At 42.0% G+C, this 17,897-nt stretch overlaps 1 protein-coding gene across 5 annotated transcripts in view; it reads right to left on the reverse strand.

The window, feature by feature from the left end:
• Positions 1-16,442, reverse strand: part of TFDP2 (transcription factor Dp-2) — a 56,495-nt gene extending 40,053 nt beyond the window's left edge. For 4 of the 5 annotated variants that reach the window (XM_033068705.1, XM_033068704.1, XM_033068703.1 and 1 more), the window contains exons 1-2: positions 16,305-16,442; positions 5,073-5,166 (exon numbers count right to left, since the gene is read on the reverse strand). Coding sequence is in view for 3 of the 5 variants with exons in the window: in XM_033068704.1 (XP_032924595.1) it covers positions 5,073-5,114 (42 nt within the window). In the remaining 2 variants the exon portion in view is untranslated. The remainder of the gene's footprint in view (positions 1-5,072; positions 5,167-16,304) is intronic. The other variant, XM_033068706.1, reaches the window with a different exon arrangement.
• Positions 16,443-17,897: the final 1,455 nt, after the last annotated feature.

A 17,897-nucleotide genomic window follows, 5' to 3' on the forward strand; every position in this document is an offset into this window, starting at 1 on the left:
AAAGAAGGCAAGCGTATGATGAAGGATCAAACAATTTGCTTTATTTTACAGAAGTATGTAGCAACAATGGAACCTATGCTAGGGTCACTCAAGTTGGAGAATAATTTAATTTTAGGTAAATTAAACAGTAGCAACTTAACTAAAATCACACAAGACAAAAGAATACCTGCTATAAGCATTCAGACTCTCAATTCTGATTAGAGGCCTTGTATTCAGCAAATAATTTTTGTAGGGGAAGATCTGCACACGGCATTGCGACAGACCCTTGAAAATAGTTTTACTAAGATTTTTTTCCCCATCAGGAGACAAGTAAGAAGATCAACTGTTTCTGCACTGCTCTGACTGTAAAAACACTGCCCAAATGAGCTCAGTTATGTGCTTCTCTAAACAAGCCCTTGGAGATTCTCAGTACAGCTCCTCGTTTTATCTCAGCCATTGTCAGTATTGGACTGGCTCTTTCCTGCCCTTCCTGCCACACCCATCTAGAGCCTCCTACACTCTCAGGGCCTGGGCTGCTGTGGTGTTCCCAGGCTGTGTCCAAGGAGGGGTGTCCCTTTTCCCCTCCTGGGCTGCTGCAGTGTTCCCAGGCTGTGTGCAACGAGGGGTGTCCCTTTTCCCCTCCCATTCCCGGGCTGTCTCCCAGCAGGTGGCAGCGGTGCAGCAGGGATGCAGCAGAGCTGGGGAGGGCCCGAGCAAGAACGCCCAGACTGGAGTAGGGCAAAGGTAGGAAGACACAAAAACAACTCAAAACGTCTCCTTAGCACGGTTTGGTAACAGAGCCATAGGAAAAGAGCAGCATCTTATGTGCTTGGGCACAAGGAACGCTCGTGTAGCAAGAGGCCACTGTGGTTGCTCACACTGAGGAAATGTTCTTGAGATGTTTAACCAGAGGCTGGTATGGTTGGAAACTGTCCAGTGTAAAGCACTGCAAAGCTGTTCCAGTGCCCAGCCACGGGAAAGAGGCTGCACTGCTGTCACACCTCTGCTGCCTTCACACAAACAACAGTGGCAGCTCCTCCCAGGACCCCTGCCTGCCTCTGTGCAACTAGAACAACACAGCTGGGAGAAAATTTAAATTCAGGGGAAGAACAGGGGTCCACAGGGATAAATATCATGTTAGATTACAGGCCTCAACTCATTCCAAGAGAAGGAATTACAAGGAATATCTTCAAAGACAGCACTAAAATGTGTTCACAATTGGAAGTTCAGCTCTAGAGCTACAACTGTACATTTCCCTATTAATTCAGAGCAGTGTTTTAATCAAACACTAAAGATGATGTATGTATACAGTGTCAGAATGAAAATTCTAACTTTTACATTTAATTCTCTGAAAGATTTAGAATGAAATGCAACAAAGTACTTGAAAGGGTCCTTTTGTGTGTATGTTGTACTTCAGTGATCCAAATGACACAAAATTACAGAACTTCAGTTTGCACAGAAATATATTGTTTTCATTACAATGGTCTTAGTAGTACATCTATAAAGAGCAGCAGTTTTCTCAATTTTATAATCCTTGTATCTAAGTTTAGAAAAGCTTGAAAACAAACTTGATTTTCATGAGAAGTGAAGTGAGAAATGTGGCAGATCTAAACGAATTTGTTTCTCTTGCAGAGCAATGATCCTATCTAAGTCCTCAGAAGAAGCAATGTGTGATGCAACACTGTGATACTGCTGCACAGCAAGACCTTTATCCAGTTCCATCTTGGTGTTCAAGAGGTCCCAGGCCACGTTGTTATCTGAGACAGACACACACTGCTTTTGGGAATCTTGTACTGTAACAACTCCTAAGCTGAAACCAGAAAACAATCCAATGCTTAGCTGGTATAATTGGTTACTTTCTGTACTGCTCATGTGATATTTCTACTTTATAACACTGGTCCAGAGTGTCTGGATTATTGGGCACGGACTCCTGCTTCTGTTCATCTGCAGCACAAGGAATCCAGCCATGATAGAAGATGAAGAAAGGACTTGGCAGGCCCTTAGATACAACTAAATATCTTTGAGGTTTGTTTGCCTTTCCTGTTAGGCGACTAAGTTTCCAAACAGGGTGAGGGGAAAGAAAAAAAGAGTCACAGCCAGAGTCTTGGATGGGGCCAACTGCCACCAGCAGTTCTTGTAGCTTGCCTTGTAGCCCAAGTCCCTTCTCTACTGCTTGACTGGGCAAGCCTCTGTGACCAACCTCAGCAGTTAAACTTTCTTCCATGCTGACATGTGAAAGGAGAATTATCAAAACCATTTAACTGACCTTATCTATGGCAAGACAGCCATCCTCTGAGAAGCACCGACAAATAACTTCACAATCAAAACGAAGAGTCTTACTCAAAAAACCTGCTGAAGTTATATCACTCATTTGTTTGAGAACTGAAACTAAAAATCTATTTGAATAAACTAAACTAAAAATAAATTTACCATGAGTATTTGCTCTTTTTTTTCTCCATTTGTTAATACTGTTTTTGTATCTTTTTACCTGAAGGACCAATGGGAAAGGACATACAAAACAGGCAAGAAAAAACGCATTTTCTCATATAAATAAAGAATGAAACAACCCAGTTGGACAGGGTGATTTGAATTACATCTGGGTACAGTGTATATGGTAGGCACATAAACATCTCTTTTCCAAGAGAACCTGTAACTTTTGTTCAACATTTTATTATTCATTGCTTCTTTGGTTGTGGATTAGTTTTCTAAGGAAGGTCAAATTACCCACAAACAATATTCCACAAGCAGATATCAGAAAAGGTCCTGCATTTAAAGGCAGCCTGGATAATTTTCCCACCACGCACTCAGAGTTAGGAAGGAAGAACAGTGATGGGGAGGGTTATTCATCCTGCATACACGTTCAATGTACAGGAACATTCTGGCACGTGCTTGAAGCACCAGCTGCCTTGGACAGAAGGATGTTAACACAGTTCCTTGCAAGGTGAAAAGCCATTCCAGTCAGAGCTCACTGCATGGGGCTGTGATGCAGCAGGAGCATAGACATGCCCAGCTGAGGGGCAGTGACTGCAGACTGCAGAGGTGGCAGCTTCCTGCTGTGCACATTTGACAGAAGACACATGCCCTTCAAGAGTTTCCTGGAACATGTCCAAACTCCACTACTTTAAAATTTCCTTTCCTTGATGCTTTGACATAAAGGAAAATGATGGAAGTATTCTCATAAAGAAGCTCTTTTCAACTCACTCTGCAGATCACTAAACCATTTCTGACACTGTATAAATACTAACCTTACCTTTGAAATAAGTTTTGAGCTGCAGAAACCCCCAGGCATATACAGAATCTAAACCCTGCAACTCTGCAAATTCAGAAGCGTTAGGGCCTTCTAATAGCATCAGGAAACACCAGGGATGACACTATTGTTCTGACTATTGTTCTGAGTGTGCAATTCTGAGTAACCAAGGTTGGGAAAACCCTAAGAAGTGCTACCAATAAGGACACAAAGCATATGATCACCATATGAACAGGTAAACATGAAAACAGAGTCCTACATTTATCTGCACCAGACTAGATGATTTTTTTAAAAATAAACCCATCAATATTAGGTATCTGACTAGGTTTGCATGAATTTTGATACACAAAATTTGTAAGCATGCATACCAATAAAATATTTCTTCCCTAAAGTAACCATAGCATTGTGCTGAAGTAAACAACAAAATTATATTTCTATATTCAGTGCAAGAGTAGGTTACCCAGACTGAACGTCACATCTGTCCTTGGAGATTTTCAAAACCCAAAGCCCTGATGGAGCCCTGGACAAAGCACTGAGCAACTGGGTTCCAGTGTCAAAGAGCTTTACACAAAGCACCAGAGTAGATGGCCTCCTGAAATCCCTTCCAACCCATGCCCCTCTACGACTATTACACAACACTCCATGGATTTTATTGGGATTGGTATTTATCCTTTGACTGCATCGAACAAAAGGTCAAAGCCACAAATGACCTGGATTTGTGCAGCTGTCCCACATACATCAGTAGAATTACTTATTTCTATTAGAGCTGAATATGACCTATGAAATAATAAGTAAAGGGCTTTGAATATATTTATGTCTTGGTAAGCTTGAATCAAAAAGTGAGACATAAGACACCTCAAAGCCTGAATTATATACCAAATGAAGCTATTAATAAAGCCAACAAATTTCCAGCACTTGAGAATTAATTTAACCAAACTACATCATTGGCAGCAGTCTTACCAAATATGCACAAAAGCTTTTGCAGTTACTGAACAAAGCACAATCCTAGGCTACCTGCAACTTTCATTGTGGGGCGCTTCTTTGGTGGCGTTGGTTCCTAAACCTTTTAACTAGATTTAACTAGAATGCAGGATTCCCTGTCAAAGGCACTCAACAGACAAATTGCTCATGGCCCAAAGTCATACTCAATTCACTGATCACCAGGATTAATCAGAACTGTTCTCTATACAAGCTGTGTACCTCAGGAAGCACAGCTAATTAGGCAGAAAATTAAGGTCAGGATGTTAAGACATTTCATAAGCTTCCTCAGAACTCGGGATAGAAGAGTCAAATATAGAGCCTTGAGACACCACTACAGGCTGATTAATGAGCAAGCAAAGAAATGAGAAGACCTTCAGTCTTCTAGAATCCAAGAGTGTACAACCATGGCAAAATAATATGCAGTCTTTCTAGTCTGTCTTGAGATTTGAGACTCAGACTCAGTAGAAGGATTTTACAGAGGTGCAAAGGTGAGAAGATTGAACAAAATGTGCAGCTTTCACATAAGTTTGAAGAAATGTTAGAGGAATCACAGACTCACAGAATATCTCTTTGGAAGGGATCTGAAAGGATCAATATGAAAACAGCATCAAGCATTGTCTGTTATCAATCTGACCCACAGCTCAGTAAACTCCACATGCTTAAAGAGTTTCTAACCAGTTTAAATTTATCAAAATATTGCAGAAGATGACGGGGTACGTATTTGTGGCACACAAAAATCAGGCAAAAATTCTGAATTTGAAGGTCTTTGTGATTGATTTCTTATATTTGTCCAAACAATTCTGAAAGTCAGAATGACTGGCAGAATGCCAATATGAAAAATAACACGTTGAAGAGTTATACTTACATTTTTTGCCGTCATGTCAGACAGTATTGCTTTATATTTCATAAAGCCATAAGATATCCCTTTTCATCTTCACAGAATCTTTAAAATGAACATCCTGTAAGACAGTTAATGAAATGTCTTAGTTGACACCCAAGCTTCCAATAAAATAATCACCACAGTAGCCAGCTTCTGCAGAGATACTAAAAATGTTCATTACTTGTAACAGGCAGAGATGAAATCCTTTATATGGCCCAACTTACATAAAGGCCTGACTATATTAATGTGCTAGTAAACCATGTTATATCATTACTGAAGTTTTGTAATAAAATCATGCAATCTTTGCATTTAATGCAGATTGGCTTTAAAAATGAAAGTGAATTACTTCTCTCCACTATCTCTTTAGCCACCAACAACAGAGAAGGATTTTAATGAAATGTATATACACAGAAACATTCAGAAATTTTAAGGAAACATATGGGAAAAAAAATCAATTCAGCTTTAACTCATCTTTTAAATATTTTCATGCTTTTTTATTAAACCTGTGTTGTTAGAATTGTAATATTAGAATTCCAGGGAAAGACAAAAAATTTGGTAAAACAGTTTAAAGCAAATCATTTTTAAAATGAAAGCTTCCAGAAGTCTTAGAGAAAACAGAAGAAAAGTTACAAATCAATGTTGTCAGCACAAACCATTTTAAAGATAGAATTAACTTGACAAAGAGTTTAGGTACCTTGAAAGTACTTTAAGTACTACTTGCAGTTAAAAAAGGGACTGCAAAAGACATTTGAATTGCATTTGGATGAATAAGAGAGAGAACTGTTCACACTTTTAAGTGTGGAATCAATTCAGTGAAATTAGGAAGATACCTCATCTACTTATCAGCGTCATGACCATTAACAGCAGAACTAACCACCTACAAAAGTAGGGTGCAATTCATGCCATTTCCTCTGTATTTTAACCCATGTGAAGTTTGAGAATGGCTTGAGAATATCTTCACCTCCCTTTAGGAAAGTGCCAGGGATTGTCTCAGTAGTGTGTGTAACTAATGAGGAACTCTACCATCACATCCCATCACTGCTTTTGTAGTTTTGGATAACCCAGGAGAATTTTAAATTCTAGGCTGTTTCTATACATTTCTTGGTTTATTCAGACATCAAATCAATAAAACTGTTAGTGGAAAACCATTTTATTGAACTTAGAGGTGTCCTCTACGTCCTGTTGACTGAGTTGTACTTATCTTCCTTAGTGCCTCCCTTTATTGCAGCCATAATTAAGCAGTTACTCCAGCATGTGAACACCAAGCAGTTCTACTAAAACATTCTCCTGTGAAAACTTGTACATTTTAGTTTCACCACAAAACATCCAAGAAAATAAGACGAATTTTTCTCCGGCTTCAGAGAAGATACTACAAAGAGGTATCTATTCCCACCCTGGGGAAAGGAGCTACTGGATTTGGCAGTAATCCTGAAGCCATAAAGTCACAGGTCATGGCAAGGAGCAAATACTGAATCCTTGCAATGCATCTGAAAATTATGATCTTTGTGCCTATTGTCTTCCGACATTTCTGACCCTTACGGACGAACTCTCCAAATCCATCATCTGGAGCTCCGGCCAAAATTCATGTTGCAGTCTGACCTCCCTCTCTTTCTTTAAGAGGCTTTACAAGTAATTTACTCAAATAAAGTGTAGTTAAGAACATAATTGCTGAGTAGTTTTGACTCATTTACAGATAAGCAAACTAGGTACATCTTTGACAAGTTATTTGCTGTCAAGCTTAATGATCCAGAAGGTATTGTCCATAAACTATCAGTTCTTTGCCACAGTGCTCTTCAGTCAGTATGAACAGTTGGTATTCTTCCAGCTTTATGAACACATTTTGTCAAGCCCGAGAAGCCAGACTTTGTGACCCCACCATCTGCCATGACCTCTTGTCAGGTTCAGACAAAAGAACCGACACAGATGGCCTCAAAATGGAGATTTTCTTCATCCCCAGTTGCTGCATGTATTTACACCACACAGACAGAAAAACATAGAACTCAACCTTTTTTCTTCTTTAGCTGGTTTCCACTGAAATGAAGCTGCATAAAGACAGGTTCAGAGCCCAGAGCACGAGAGACACAAAAATTACTTTTTTGAACTATGTTTGTCCCTTCATAAACTAAGCCTTGGTTTATAATCCACTCCCATAAATTTGCCTTTTCGTCATACATTGTACGGCACAAGGAGCCAACCAAACTGTCAGACTTTGCAAACTCTGAGTTGTAGCTTCTTCTACAACATATTTTCTAACCACTTATGCCACTGACATTAAAAAGCCAGTTTGAGCATTAAATTGATAAAAGCCCAGGTAACCAAGCTCTAGTTACAGCAAAACAGTATCCATACCTATTCTCACTACAAGTTAAAAGCCAGATCTATACAACTTTTGGTGATGCTGAAGCTGAATCCCAGTGCAACAAAAAGTGCAAACCAGAAAACAGTTATCTGCAGAAAAACATTGCATTACTTTCTTTTCTATTGTCCAAAGTCTTCTTTTAAAATTACCCCTATAAGACAACATAATAGTCTGTTCTCTGCTTTACCAAACTTACCTTGGTTTCTCTTCTAAGATTTTATCAGTACTTCAAGGTACTTCAAGTCACACCCTCACCTAGGCCAGCACCATGCAAAGATCCTCCTCAGAGGCCAGTTCCCAACAAAAATGATATTTATATAATATTACATCAGTACTAAATATCTACAAATGAAGACAACTATTGGGTAATCATCTAAATTGTTATGATGAAAAGTATTTACAGAACACGTGAAAAATAAAAAAGAGATATTTTAGTATACCAGAATGATTTTTATCATCACTAAGGAGCCCTTTTTTTCCTTTACTTGATAAACAGTATTGCAGGTATTCCTCAGCTAAGAGGAAAGTGTGATGAGTTTCAAGAAAGAAACATGTATAACACCAGCCTTTCCACAATTTATATTCTTCATATCCCTCTCTATAGTACTAACTTTCAACTATTACAAGACTGATTTCAGAAGACATCAATAACAAAAAGACTGCTTATTAATCAGCACAGGTTCAGTTTTAAACAACTAATTTATGCACAGCTTCTACATGGCTTAGACCACCTGTTACACATATGCTGGTTCAGTGTGTCTCAGTTTTCAGATCTGAAAAATGTCAGAATTATTAAGTACTTATCAGAAATCCACCTGCTCCCAGGAAATGTTTCTCCAGCTTGTTCCCAAAAAACATTTCAGTATCTAACTCCTTTCTGAAAAAAACTGAGATTAAAAAAAAACCAAGACAGGAATGCCATATAACATCAGCTTGTCACTCAATGAAGCTCTTCAGAAAAGCCAACCAAGGTATTTATTCAACAAGTCACATACACAGGATGGGAAATAAGGCACCACCTTCAGCAGTCACACAGGAGTTTTTATATTGTAAATAACATTAGAAAGTAGCTCTAAGGAAACATTTGAAAGGAACTCCCACTATGATGTGTATGATAAAGGTCTGGCAGGTGTCACAACTTATTTTTCCAGCTTTTACTGTGAGCAACTGTATGCCTTCAAAAAAGTCCCAGTAGGTAACAGACGAGGTGATTAGAGAGACTGGACAAAGGAAATTTAAGTGACTTGACCACTGAATGATATTACAAGTTTTTAACAAAATAAAATAATTTGAGAATTCAGCGCAAAAGTGTCATTGTCTAATCACCTTTACTTGATGTAAAAGGCTGCAGCCTATGAATCCAAAGTACAGAAGTTCTCACAACTATACGACACAAAAAGGAAATGAGGATTACTGCTTTAAACCAAAATGCAAATGACAGATAAAACCACCTGAACCTAATTTGAAAGTGAAGATTTCATCATGTAGTTAAGATTGAGCAAAATGCCAGTGGATCATCAGAAAAAATTAACTGACACCTCCTGGCAACAGCAGTAATTATGACTCAAGTTTACACAGCACAAAGCACCTGGAAAAACAGACGAGGCATCTGTGCAAGTTCAATGAGTATAAACTGTAGCACTTCAGCTCCGTGAGGGAGAACCACCAACCTGTGTGGTTTGCTAAAAGCAAATGTCCCCTCAAGGACTTTGTATAGCAAAATAGTGAGGCAACCAATCTATTGGATCCCATTCAGTACTCTCAGACTCGATCCCAAATGTTACACCCCAATTACTCCCACTATTTGCTGTATTTACTCACTGTTGTTCCTATTATATTACTACCAATGTACATATCATATGACTGTACATGCCTACATGACTAGAACAAGCACTATTTCATGGAGGCTACTGAATATTCTGAATCCCAGGGAAGAAGACAGGTCTGAGTGAGAAGAACATGTAACAAGGGAAGAAAATCCAAAGCTGGATTCAAGCTCTCTCCTAGCTGAAAGGGCTCAGTCTCCATTCATTTAACTGCACTGCTGACCCTCAAGTTCTGCTGCTTGTCCAGTCCTGACAGTGCTGAGTCCCCAGTTCCAGCACCCTGGAACTGGATGCTCTTTCCCTCAAGGGGACTTGGTTCCTTAGGCATGTTCTTGGACATGCTCAATGCCAGTACAAGCAGTAAACTATATGTCTAAGATCAGGGGCAGCACTCATGGCTTCTTTCAAAATCAGTGAGGTGAAACATTTCTCTTATTGTCCAGATAAGGAGAACTTTACATTGAACATGTGGAATAATTCCCGAGCACTTGAACCTTTGAAGGCTCTTTCAATACCCCAAACCAGCTTGCTGTCATTCAAAACTAAGTACATAGGGCCTGACATCAGAGCAGTGGGTAACATTCATGCAGCACTTAAAGCATCATCTCAAATGTCTTTTTGAGTTTTAAAGACAGCTTTTGTCGCTACCAAGATAAATCTGGAATTAACAGAAATTTAGCTGCAAGGTTTTTTACATAGGCAATCTATTCTATAAGCTCATTTTCTGTTCTCTCAGCCCATAGCTGACTACTACACAGGCACAACATTTGGGAGTCTGCTGCTTCAGTGGTAAGAGGCAGGTACAACTTCCTTTCAGAGTAAACAGCACACTGTATTTCGACAATTACATTTTTGCCTTAAGAAATTTCATTTTCCCAATGGACTGACATTTGAAAAAGATTTAGTGATCTATGTGATGAGTGGAAAATACCTTGGTAAGATGGTCTTTGTGCATTGCCAAGAATACACTGGCTCCTTTTCCAATCAAGCTCAGCTGAAAACAGCATCTTTTTGACTACTGAGACTTCACACCAGCTTCTTGCTAACACCAGTTCATACACTGTATGCATCAGAGAATGCCCTAGATATTAATTTGGTTTTGTAAGTTTTAATTTTGAGATTTTAAAATTTCCAGAATTATCAGTGCATTGACAAATATATGGAAAAGTTTAACCATACTGTTGAGATATACTTTTGGTTACATTTCACAGCTGGAAGGATCTTCACATCCAATGAACTGAAGATAAATTTACATTTGCATTTAATTAAAGATCACCAAGTATACAGCAACAAAAAACTTGATGATGAAGACTTGGTACCTATTTCTTCCATTTTCTATATATTTTGCTAGAAGCTTTGCTCTAGTTTAAAGCCATTCTTTAACTCTACTCTTGCATGGGTTGAAGATTATGACAGTATTCACCAAAGGGTAAAGGTTACAAAATTTTTCATACTTCTCTAATTATAATTTTGTACAAAGGCAAAAAAGGGATTTTTTTGGTGATGCACAAGCTCATGAATACTGACTACAGCACACAGAAGTACCTGAAGGGCACAGTTCCATGAAATGTATTGCACTGCTCTGAGATCTACTCCTGCTAAGATTGCTAAAAGGGATCTTCCACTTTTACCCATTTCTTCCTCTTTCCACTCCTTCCCAATGTTGCACACTCCCAACAGCTCCCATTCCTACCTTATCCCCTCCATGAGCCAGTTCAGTTCTAATATTGTGAGAATTACAGTGGGGCTGAAGGGGGGTACAATAAAGTTATCCCTATGTGCAATGCCTGACAGCTCCAGGGGCCACCCCAGCCTGTGTCCAGGACTAACCCTCAGATCTGACCACTGACCCACCAGTTCAGTCTGGTTTTCAGAACCACACCATGATTCCCTTTCTGAAAAAAAGCATTCGTGATCCCTCAAAATTTACTTATGGATGGAAATGTGACAAAAGGTTGGATATGGTTTGTTCAGATGAAGACTACTGCACTTTTGAAGAGTTCACCGGAGTGTGTGCACGCTTCAAAAATCCATTAGGAAGGGGGATATTTTTGTTTTCAGATCACAGCTTCCTCAATTTCTTATACACCAAAGAAGCAGGATGAATAATTTGCTTTTGACAGAGAGCAGAAGTCTGCTGTTACACCAAATCAATACACAGCTTGAAATTGTATCAGTTGTATGTATGAAATAATCAATCCCAAAAATGTTTGAATGTATTTGCAATTTTAAGTTGAATTTTAAATAAACTGAAGTTGACAGTAACCTGATTTCACCTTTAAGAGAACAGAAATATATTTCTCACATTTCTCAAATCTCAAAGTCAAGTTTATAACAAAAGGAAGTTACCTAACTCCTTCCTTCCAAGAAATTGAGAGCCCATGCACACACAGGTTTCTTATTTCACTCTGAGGACATAAGCTCACTTTCACTTGCAGTTTCTAATCTCATCCATAATTACTGGTCATGTTACCACCATATATTCTTGGATGACCATTACAGCTCACAAGTGACTTTTAGCATTGGCATTCACAAGCCTTAATGAGCAACTACTGATACATACTGATATACTAGCTTTAATTCCCACAAACAGCATTACAATAACTGATACCAAGTTGAAGAATTCCTCTATACAACTAAAAGTTCACAGCCTTAAAGATGGTGGGTACCTGTTGCAACCTGCTAATTTCTTTCTGACCTTATTTTTCTTTCCCCCCCACTGAAATCTGCAGTAACAGTAAATGAAAATGGTCCCTTATTCACACAAGAACACATGTGCTTACACCACCCATGGGTGATGGATTATGAATTCCTATCAAATTAACCTTCCCATACACCCAACCATATGTTATAGTTACCCAACAAGGTCAGTGAGGGACTCTGTTGAACAAAAGTACTAAAGAGGCTGTAAGCCACAACTGAATCATTTGCTGTTCCCACCCAAACCAACACAAATCTGGCAGCAACAGGAACCTGATGGAACAGGAGAAACCTGCCTTGCCAAACAGAGAAACATACTCTAAGCTCCACAGGAAAAAATAAATTAAGCTGCAAGACCAGAATCACATTCACAAATGGATTTTGGTCTATAGACATTAACAAAAATTCTGTATTTTGGACACAGGCACTCCATTCACTGTTAGCAAAGAACTGAGGAACAGAAGTACAGTCTCAGCTACCATCACTGCTTTCTCTCACCACTGTTTGTGTAAAACCTGGTGGTCAGGGCACATCCCACTGACTGAAATAACACAAAACCAGCCAAAACAACATCACCTTTATAAAGTGGATTATTTCCATGTGAAGGTTATGTGAAGTAACAGCAGGTTTAGAAGTTTTGTGAAAAACCTGGCTGTTCCTGTCAGTCAAATATTCTACAGACTGTAAACCAGGAAGAGCCTAGTGCTGTGACAATTCTGCATAGTGCCTTCAAAGATACCTCTAAAGAAACCCCTTCTAGAATTCGTGCTTAAATTATTTTGGAAGTTACCAAAAATCAAGTTGTCTGTCTTCTAAATATTATCGAGTCAGAAAGAATGAAAATGTGCCAACACCTGAATTGCTGCAGTTCACAACCAAGCACACTACCAAAACCAAACACTCATCTTCTCCCAGCTTGGTTCCAGGCTCCATAGTGACAGCCAGTACTGGATGTGAGCTGGCTAAAGCACCGAGTCAGTGCTACATAAATCCAGAATTTACTTCAGGTTTCAGTAAAGACAAATACCCTCAAAAATGGCTTCACAGTAGGCTGTGGATTTTGCAAGCCGCGTTCTGAAAGGCAAAGAGTTTCTTCAACAGTACTAAGTGAATCAGCTGGACTTCAAATTATTTTAAAACATCATCCATTTTCATTTAACTACTGTTGTCTATTTCACTAGAAGTATGATATTCTAAAAAGCTGTGCTTTTGCTACAGTTCCATTAATGTATATGACAATATATTAACATATATAATGGTCTTGCAAACTGAACTATTGTAGGCCTGCAGTTTGACTTGCTTAGATTGATTTTTATGCTATAAATATAGAAAAGCATGAAAGTGAAGTTGAACAGTCTGTAAAGCCCTTAACTGGAAACTATCACTGCACACAGGACATCAGACCAAGGAGTAAACGATTTCTTTTAATGAAAGTACTACTGCCTCAGATTCTTGCAGAAGAGTCATAGTCTACAAATCAAATAATGGGGGAAAAAAGAATTAATTTCATTTTAATACTGGATGTTACAAAACACACATGAAGAATCAATCCAGGAAGTTGTTACAAAACTGTCACTCCCAAACACACCTGCACCTTTTACAATATTTCCTTGCATATCCCTGGTTTCTCAAATCCTGCCACAGGCATTTGTGCTCTCAGCTCCACCATGGTATGTGCACTATTACCACACTGAGACATTGGGATTGTTTTTCACCTAATACCTAAAGTTTTGTGATAAACTCATCTGAGCCCAGTGTTTTCTTGGCTTTATGCACAAAAAAATTCGTAAGTGTATTTCCTTGCAGCACACCAGACAGCTGATTTTCCCTATTTTAAGATTCACTGTTGGTTCATTAAGAGTCATGTATGGCAAATGTAAGTGGAAAGGTAGTGCAGAAAGTCTTATACCATTATGCTCCAAAAATGAAAAAGCAAACAATTTAAAAAATTATCACTTATTAGAGACACAGCCCTGAGAACATTATTTTAAGGTAGCACACTAGAAGAAATGCAATTCCAATAACTGAATTAGACTGGCTATAACTAGAACTCATTCTGCTCCACATTACAATGCAGAAATTTAAATATTTCTGTCTAAATGTGACGGGCTGCAGCAGCTTCCCCTCCATACTATGCAAGTCATTACTCTTGCATTGCATTTAGAGATTCACATTCAGCTTTCAAAGGCACAGTGACAATGTCTGCACATCTAAACCAAGTAACGTCATACACCCTTGAAGAGGATGTAACACTGGAATTTTGGTCCGTGTTTCTTCATGAAAGCTGTAACAATTTTAGCCAAAATGACTGAAAGATTGTCACTGGTAGGGTGCTCACAACTGTTCAGGAAGCGTGTCCAGATGCACCAGAGGTCTCTACAGGGCTGTCCAACATAGACAAGAGGACACAGAGATAAGGAATTCTCTTGTACTACTGACAACCCCTGCAAAACCACACTGCTGCTGCCCAGCTGGATTGCTTGGCCTGTGCCTTTTACACTGGAGAGCTGCTGCCAAGATGCTGTTTTGAAAACTGTACCTTCCCACTTTGTAAAGTGAGGCCACCAGTCAGAACCCTCTGCAGCAATTCAGAGCATTCCTCTCACTGGTGTGTTTTCTGTAAAATTATTTACATTAAGATAGTACAACTCAAATGGTTTCTTTTTGCTATGCTGCAATAGTGCTTTTTGTTCAAAGATGAAGTGGTTAAAAGAAAACCAAATAATTTGACAGTAATATGACTCTTAAATTCACCCATGAGACAATCTTATTAATATTTAATAATTTTCATTTTTCCCCTAGTATAGAACTAAATCATCTGACCTGTTACTCTGTCCTCTTCTAGAGGCACTAGATTTGCTTCACAGTAAGAAACTTTTCAAAGAACTTGACCTTTTTTCTTCTTCACCACTTCTCCTGCCAAGTCTTTTCTTTTCTATAATGCAAACTTCTCCTTAGTCCTCCACGTTTTTTTCAAAGTGCTATATTTAACACCCTACATGTTACTTTGAACAGAAGTTCCTGAAATCCAATACTTGACTGCGTAAAAAACACCAGTGAGTATACACAGCATTGGCATAAGTATGGGCTATGAAATACAGTTCTGCATTTGCCCTCTAACACTGGTCCTCTCAGTCTTTGCCCCACTTATACAACTCCCTTTTTGTGTACAACAGGATATAATATAATCAAAAGAACAGAAGTTAATTTGGGAAGGGTAAAGGAATGGAGAAAACTTATTAATTTATTTTTTAACAGAATCCATTTTTACCAGCATAACAGTATTTTTGAATCAAAGATTGTATCAAGTTGGGATTTGTTGCAGCATCACACGACCTCCAACATTTTATTATTTTCTGTCAACATAATTAAACTACATCAGTGATAGTAGTTGAAAAAAAGTCACTGAGTCATATTAATGAAGAGTCAAACAAATAATTGAACTGCTTTCAGAATTATGAAAGCTGACCAAGAGAAAAATCGTAAAATATTTTTTACCCAGCATACTGTATCATATGAATTAGAACTACTCATTTTCTCTGTCAAATCAAGAATTTACAGAATTTACAGAGAAAATGAAACCCCAAGTCCTTTCTCCAGAGAACAGAATAAGCTGTGACACACAGCTCGGCATCCCCCCTTCACTCAACGAGGGAGCACGCTCGCATTTGCGGTTTTCTTCCACATTTCAAGGAAGTTTGCTTATTCCGTATTTTCCTCCTATTGTTTGTATCCTCAGCTCCAACAGACGGTGTTTACACTGGCTTCACCTCTGCCGCGGAGCCCTTTACAGCTGGAAGCCCGGGCAGGCCTGTAACTCCCAGGAAGAGGCAGGCAGGGAAGTTTTGTTGTTGTTGTTGTGCCGGACTGACCCTCTCCCGGTAAGACCCGCGGGTGAGAACCGCCCCGACACGAAGCTGAAGCACGACTGAGCAGGGCCGGGAGCTCGGCCGGTGCCTTCCCGCTCCGGGGCCGGGCCGGGCCGGGCCGGGCCGCCGCTCGCTCCGCAGCCCGCACAGCCCCGGCGCGGCCCAGCCCCGCCGCGCCAGCGCTCCCCACAATGGAGGAGGCGCCCCGGCTGTCACCGCCGCCCGGGCCCGCCCGCAGGTGTCGGGCACCGGCTCCCGCCCTCCCGGGACGCCCGCCCGGCGTGAGGCACCGGCGGGAACGAGGTGGGGCGGGACCGCGCTGCCCGGCGGCACCGGGGAGGGGGCGGCAGGGCCGGCGGGACCGCGCTGCCGGGGCACGGGGGGCGGCGGCCGCTGATCGCTGAAGAAAGGCGCTGCCCTTCCCCCCCCAGCCCCACACACCCACCCCCCGCTCCCCGCTCACCCGCAGGCCCGGCCAGGGACGAAAGGTAAGGCGGGCGGCGGCGCGGGCTGGGCCCAGACAGCAGCGCTGAGGCGACGAGACGGCGACGGTCCCTTGGCAGCCGCCGCGGCAAGGAGCGATCCAGCCGCGTCGCGCCGACGACGCCTCTCGGCCGAGCCGACACCGCGCACTCACCGCTGGCGAGGAGGCCCCGCAGCCGGGACCCCCCGGCGGCCCCCGGTACGTGGCGGCAGCAGCGCCCCCGGCCCGGCCCCGCCGCCCCCCCGCGCCCGCCCCGCGCCGAGCGCTGCCCGGTCCTGCTCCCCCGCACAAGCTTGGCGGCGTCTGCCGGCCGGGAGCGCCCATTGGCTGCCGCGCCGCGTGACGTCAGGCGCCCTCCTCGCGCCATTGGCCCGGGCCCGTGTGTGTACACAGACCGCCCGCCAATCCGCGGGGGAGGCTCCGGGGGGGCGGGGCGGAAGGGCGTGGCCTGCCGGGACCCGGGGCACCGCCCCTCTCTCGCGGCGCGCACCGCCCGCTGTCAGGGCTCGGGGCCGCAGGTTCGATGCCCGCGGCTGCTCCAGGCGGCCGCACCTGTCCCAGCGGCGCCCAGGTGCTGCGGGCGGCACGGAGTGTATAAATACACAATATATAAATATATACAGGCCTGTATTTACACACAGCGCGCGGCGCCGCGCTGGCTGCGGCTGCCGGCCGTGCGGCTTACCTGCGAGGCGCTGGTGGGGCCGCGTCCCGGGATGCAAAGTTGAGCCCGGCCGCGGGCCCGGCGCCGCGGGCGCTGCAGGAACGGCCGGCCCCAGCGGCAGAACGAGGCCAGGGCCGCCACTGCGCCGTGCCCGGGCGCAGCTCCGTGCTCCCCCTGCGAACAAAGGCTCCGGGCCAACAAAGCGCGGCGGGGCCGGGAGCAGCGGCCGCGCCCTCGCACCTCCGCCCCCGGCCCGCCCGCCCCGGGACCCCCCGCAGCCGCAGAAACCCAGGCCCAGCTCGGCGCCTTGGAAAAGCCCTAACAACTGCTTGATTTCAACATTTCCTTACCGCTTTAAAAAACTGTTTCAACAAAGCAGGGTTATGTATTCTTACAGAGACTATATAAATAGAAAGAACTCCTGGGAGCAAAAAAATAAATCCGGCACTAATTCCATTCAAAGCAACGATGCAACATTTGTTAAGTCTTTCTCGAGAGCAGCCAGGCACACATCCAAGGCATGCAGTTACCCATTTTGCACATTTCTCTACCAAAATTCAGCTTAATGCCACTGAGCAAGCTGAGCAAAACAAGGTTTATGGGGACACAAACGCTATTTATGTGCTTTAGATCTCTGCAGATCATATATATGACTAGATCAAACATGGTAAACTTCTGGTTTTCTTGCATTACAGACAACATTAAATGCTCTAGAAAGACATATATTTGATCCTGTCCACTAAAAAGGGAAGGAACATGAAGAAAACAAGTGTTCAGTCTAAAAAAGTCAAGTTCCTAAATGTCAGTGTAAGGAAAATGCTAGCAAACAAAATCTTTATTTACTTTAATGGGGCAGTTTACAACAGAAAATCTTTCATGTGCCTAGGAATGTGCAGATTGTGGTTTTA

The sequence above is a fragment of the Catharus ustulatus genome, chromosome 10 (assembly GCF_009819885.2).
Source record: "Catharus ustulatus isolate bCatUst1 chromosome 10, bCatUst1.pri.v2, whole genome shotgun sequence".
Lineage (NCBI taxonomy): Eukaryota > Metazoa > Chordata > Aves > Passeriformes > Turdidae > Catharus > Catharus ustulatus.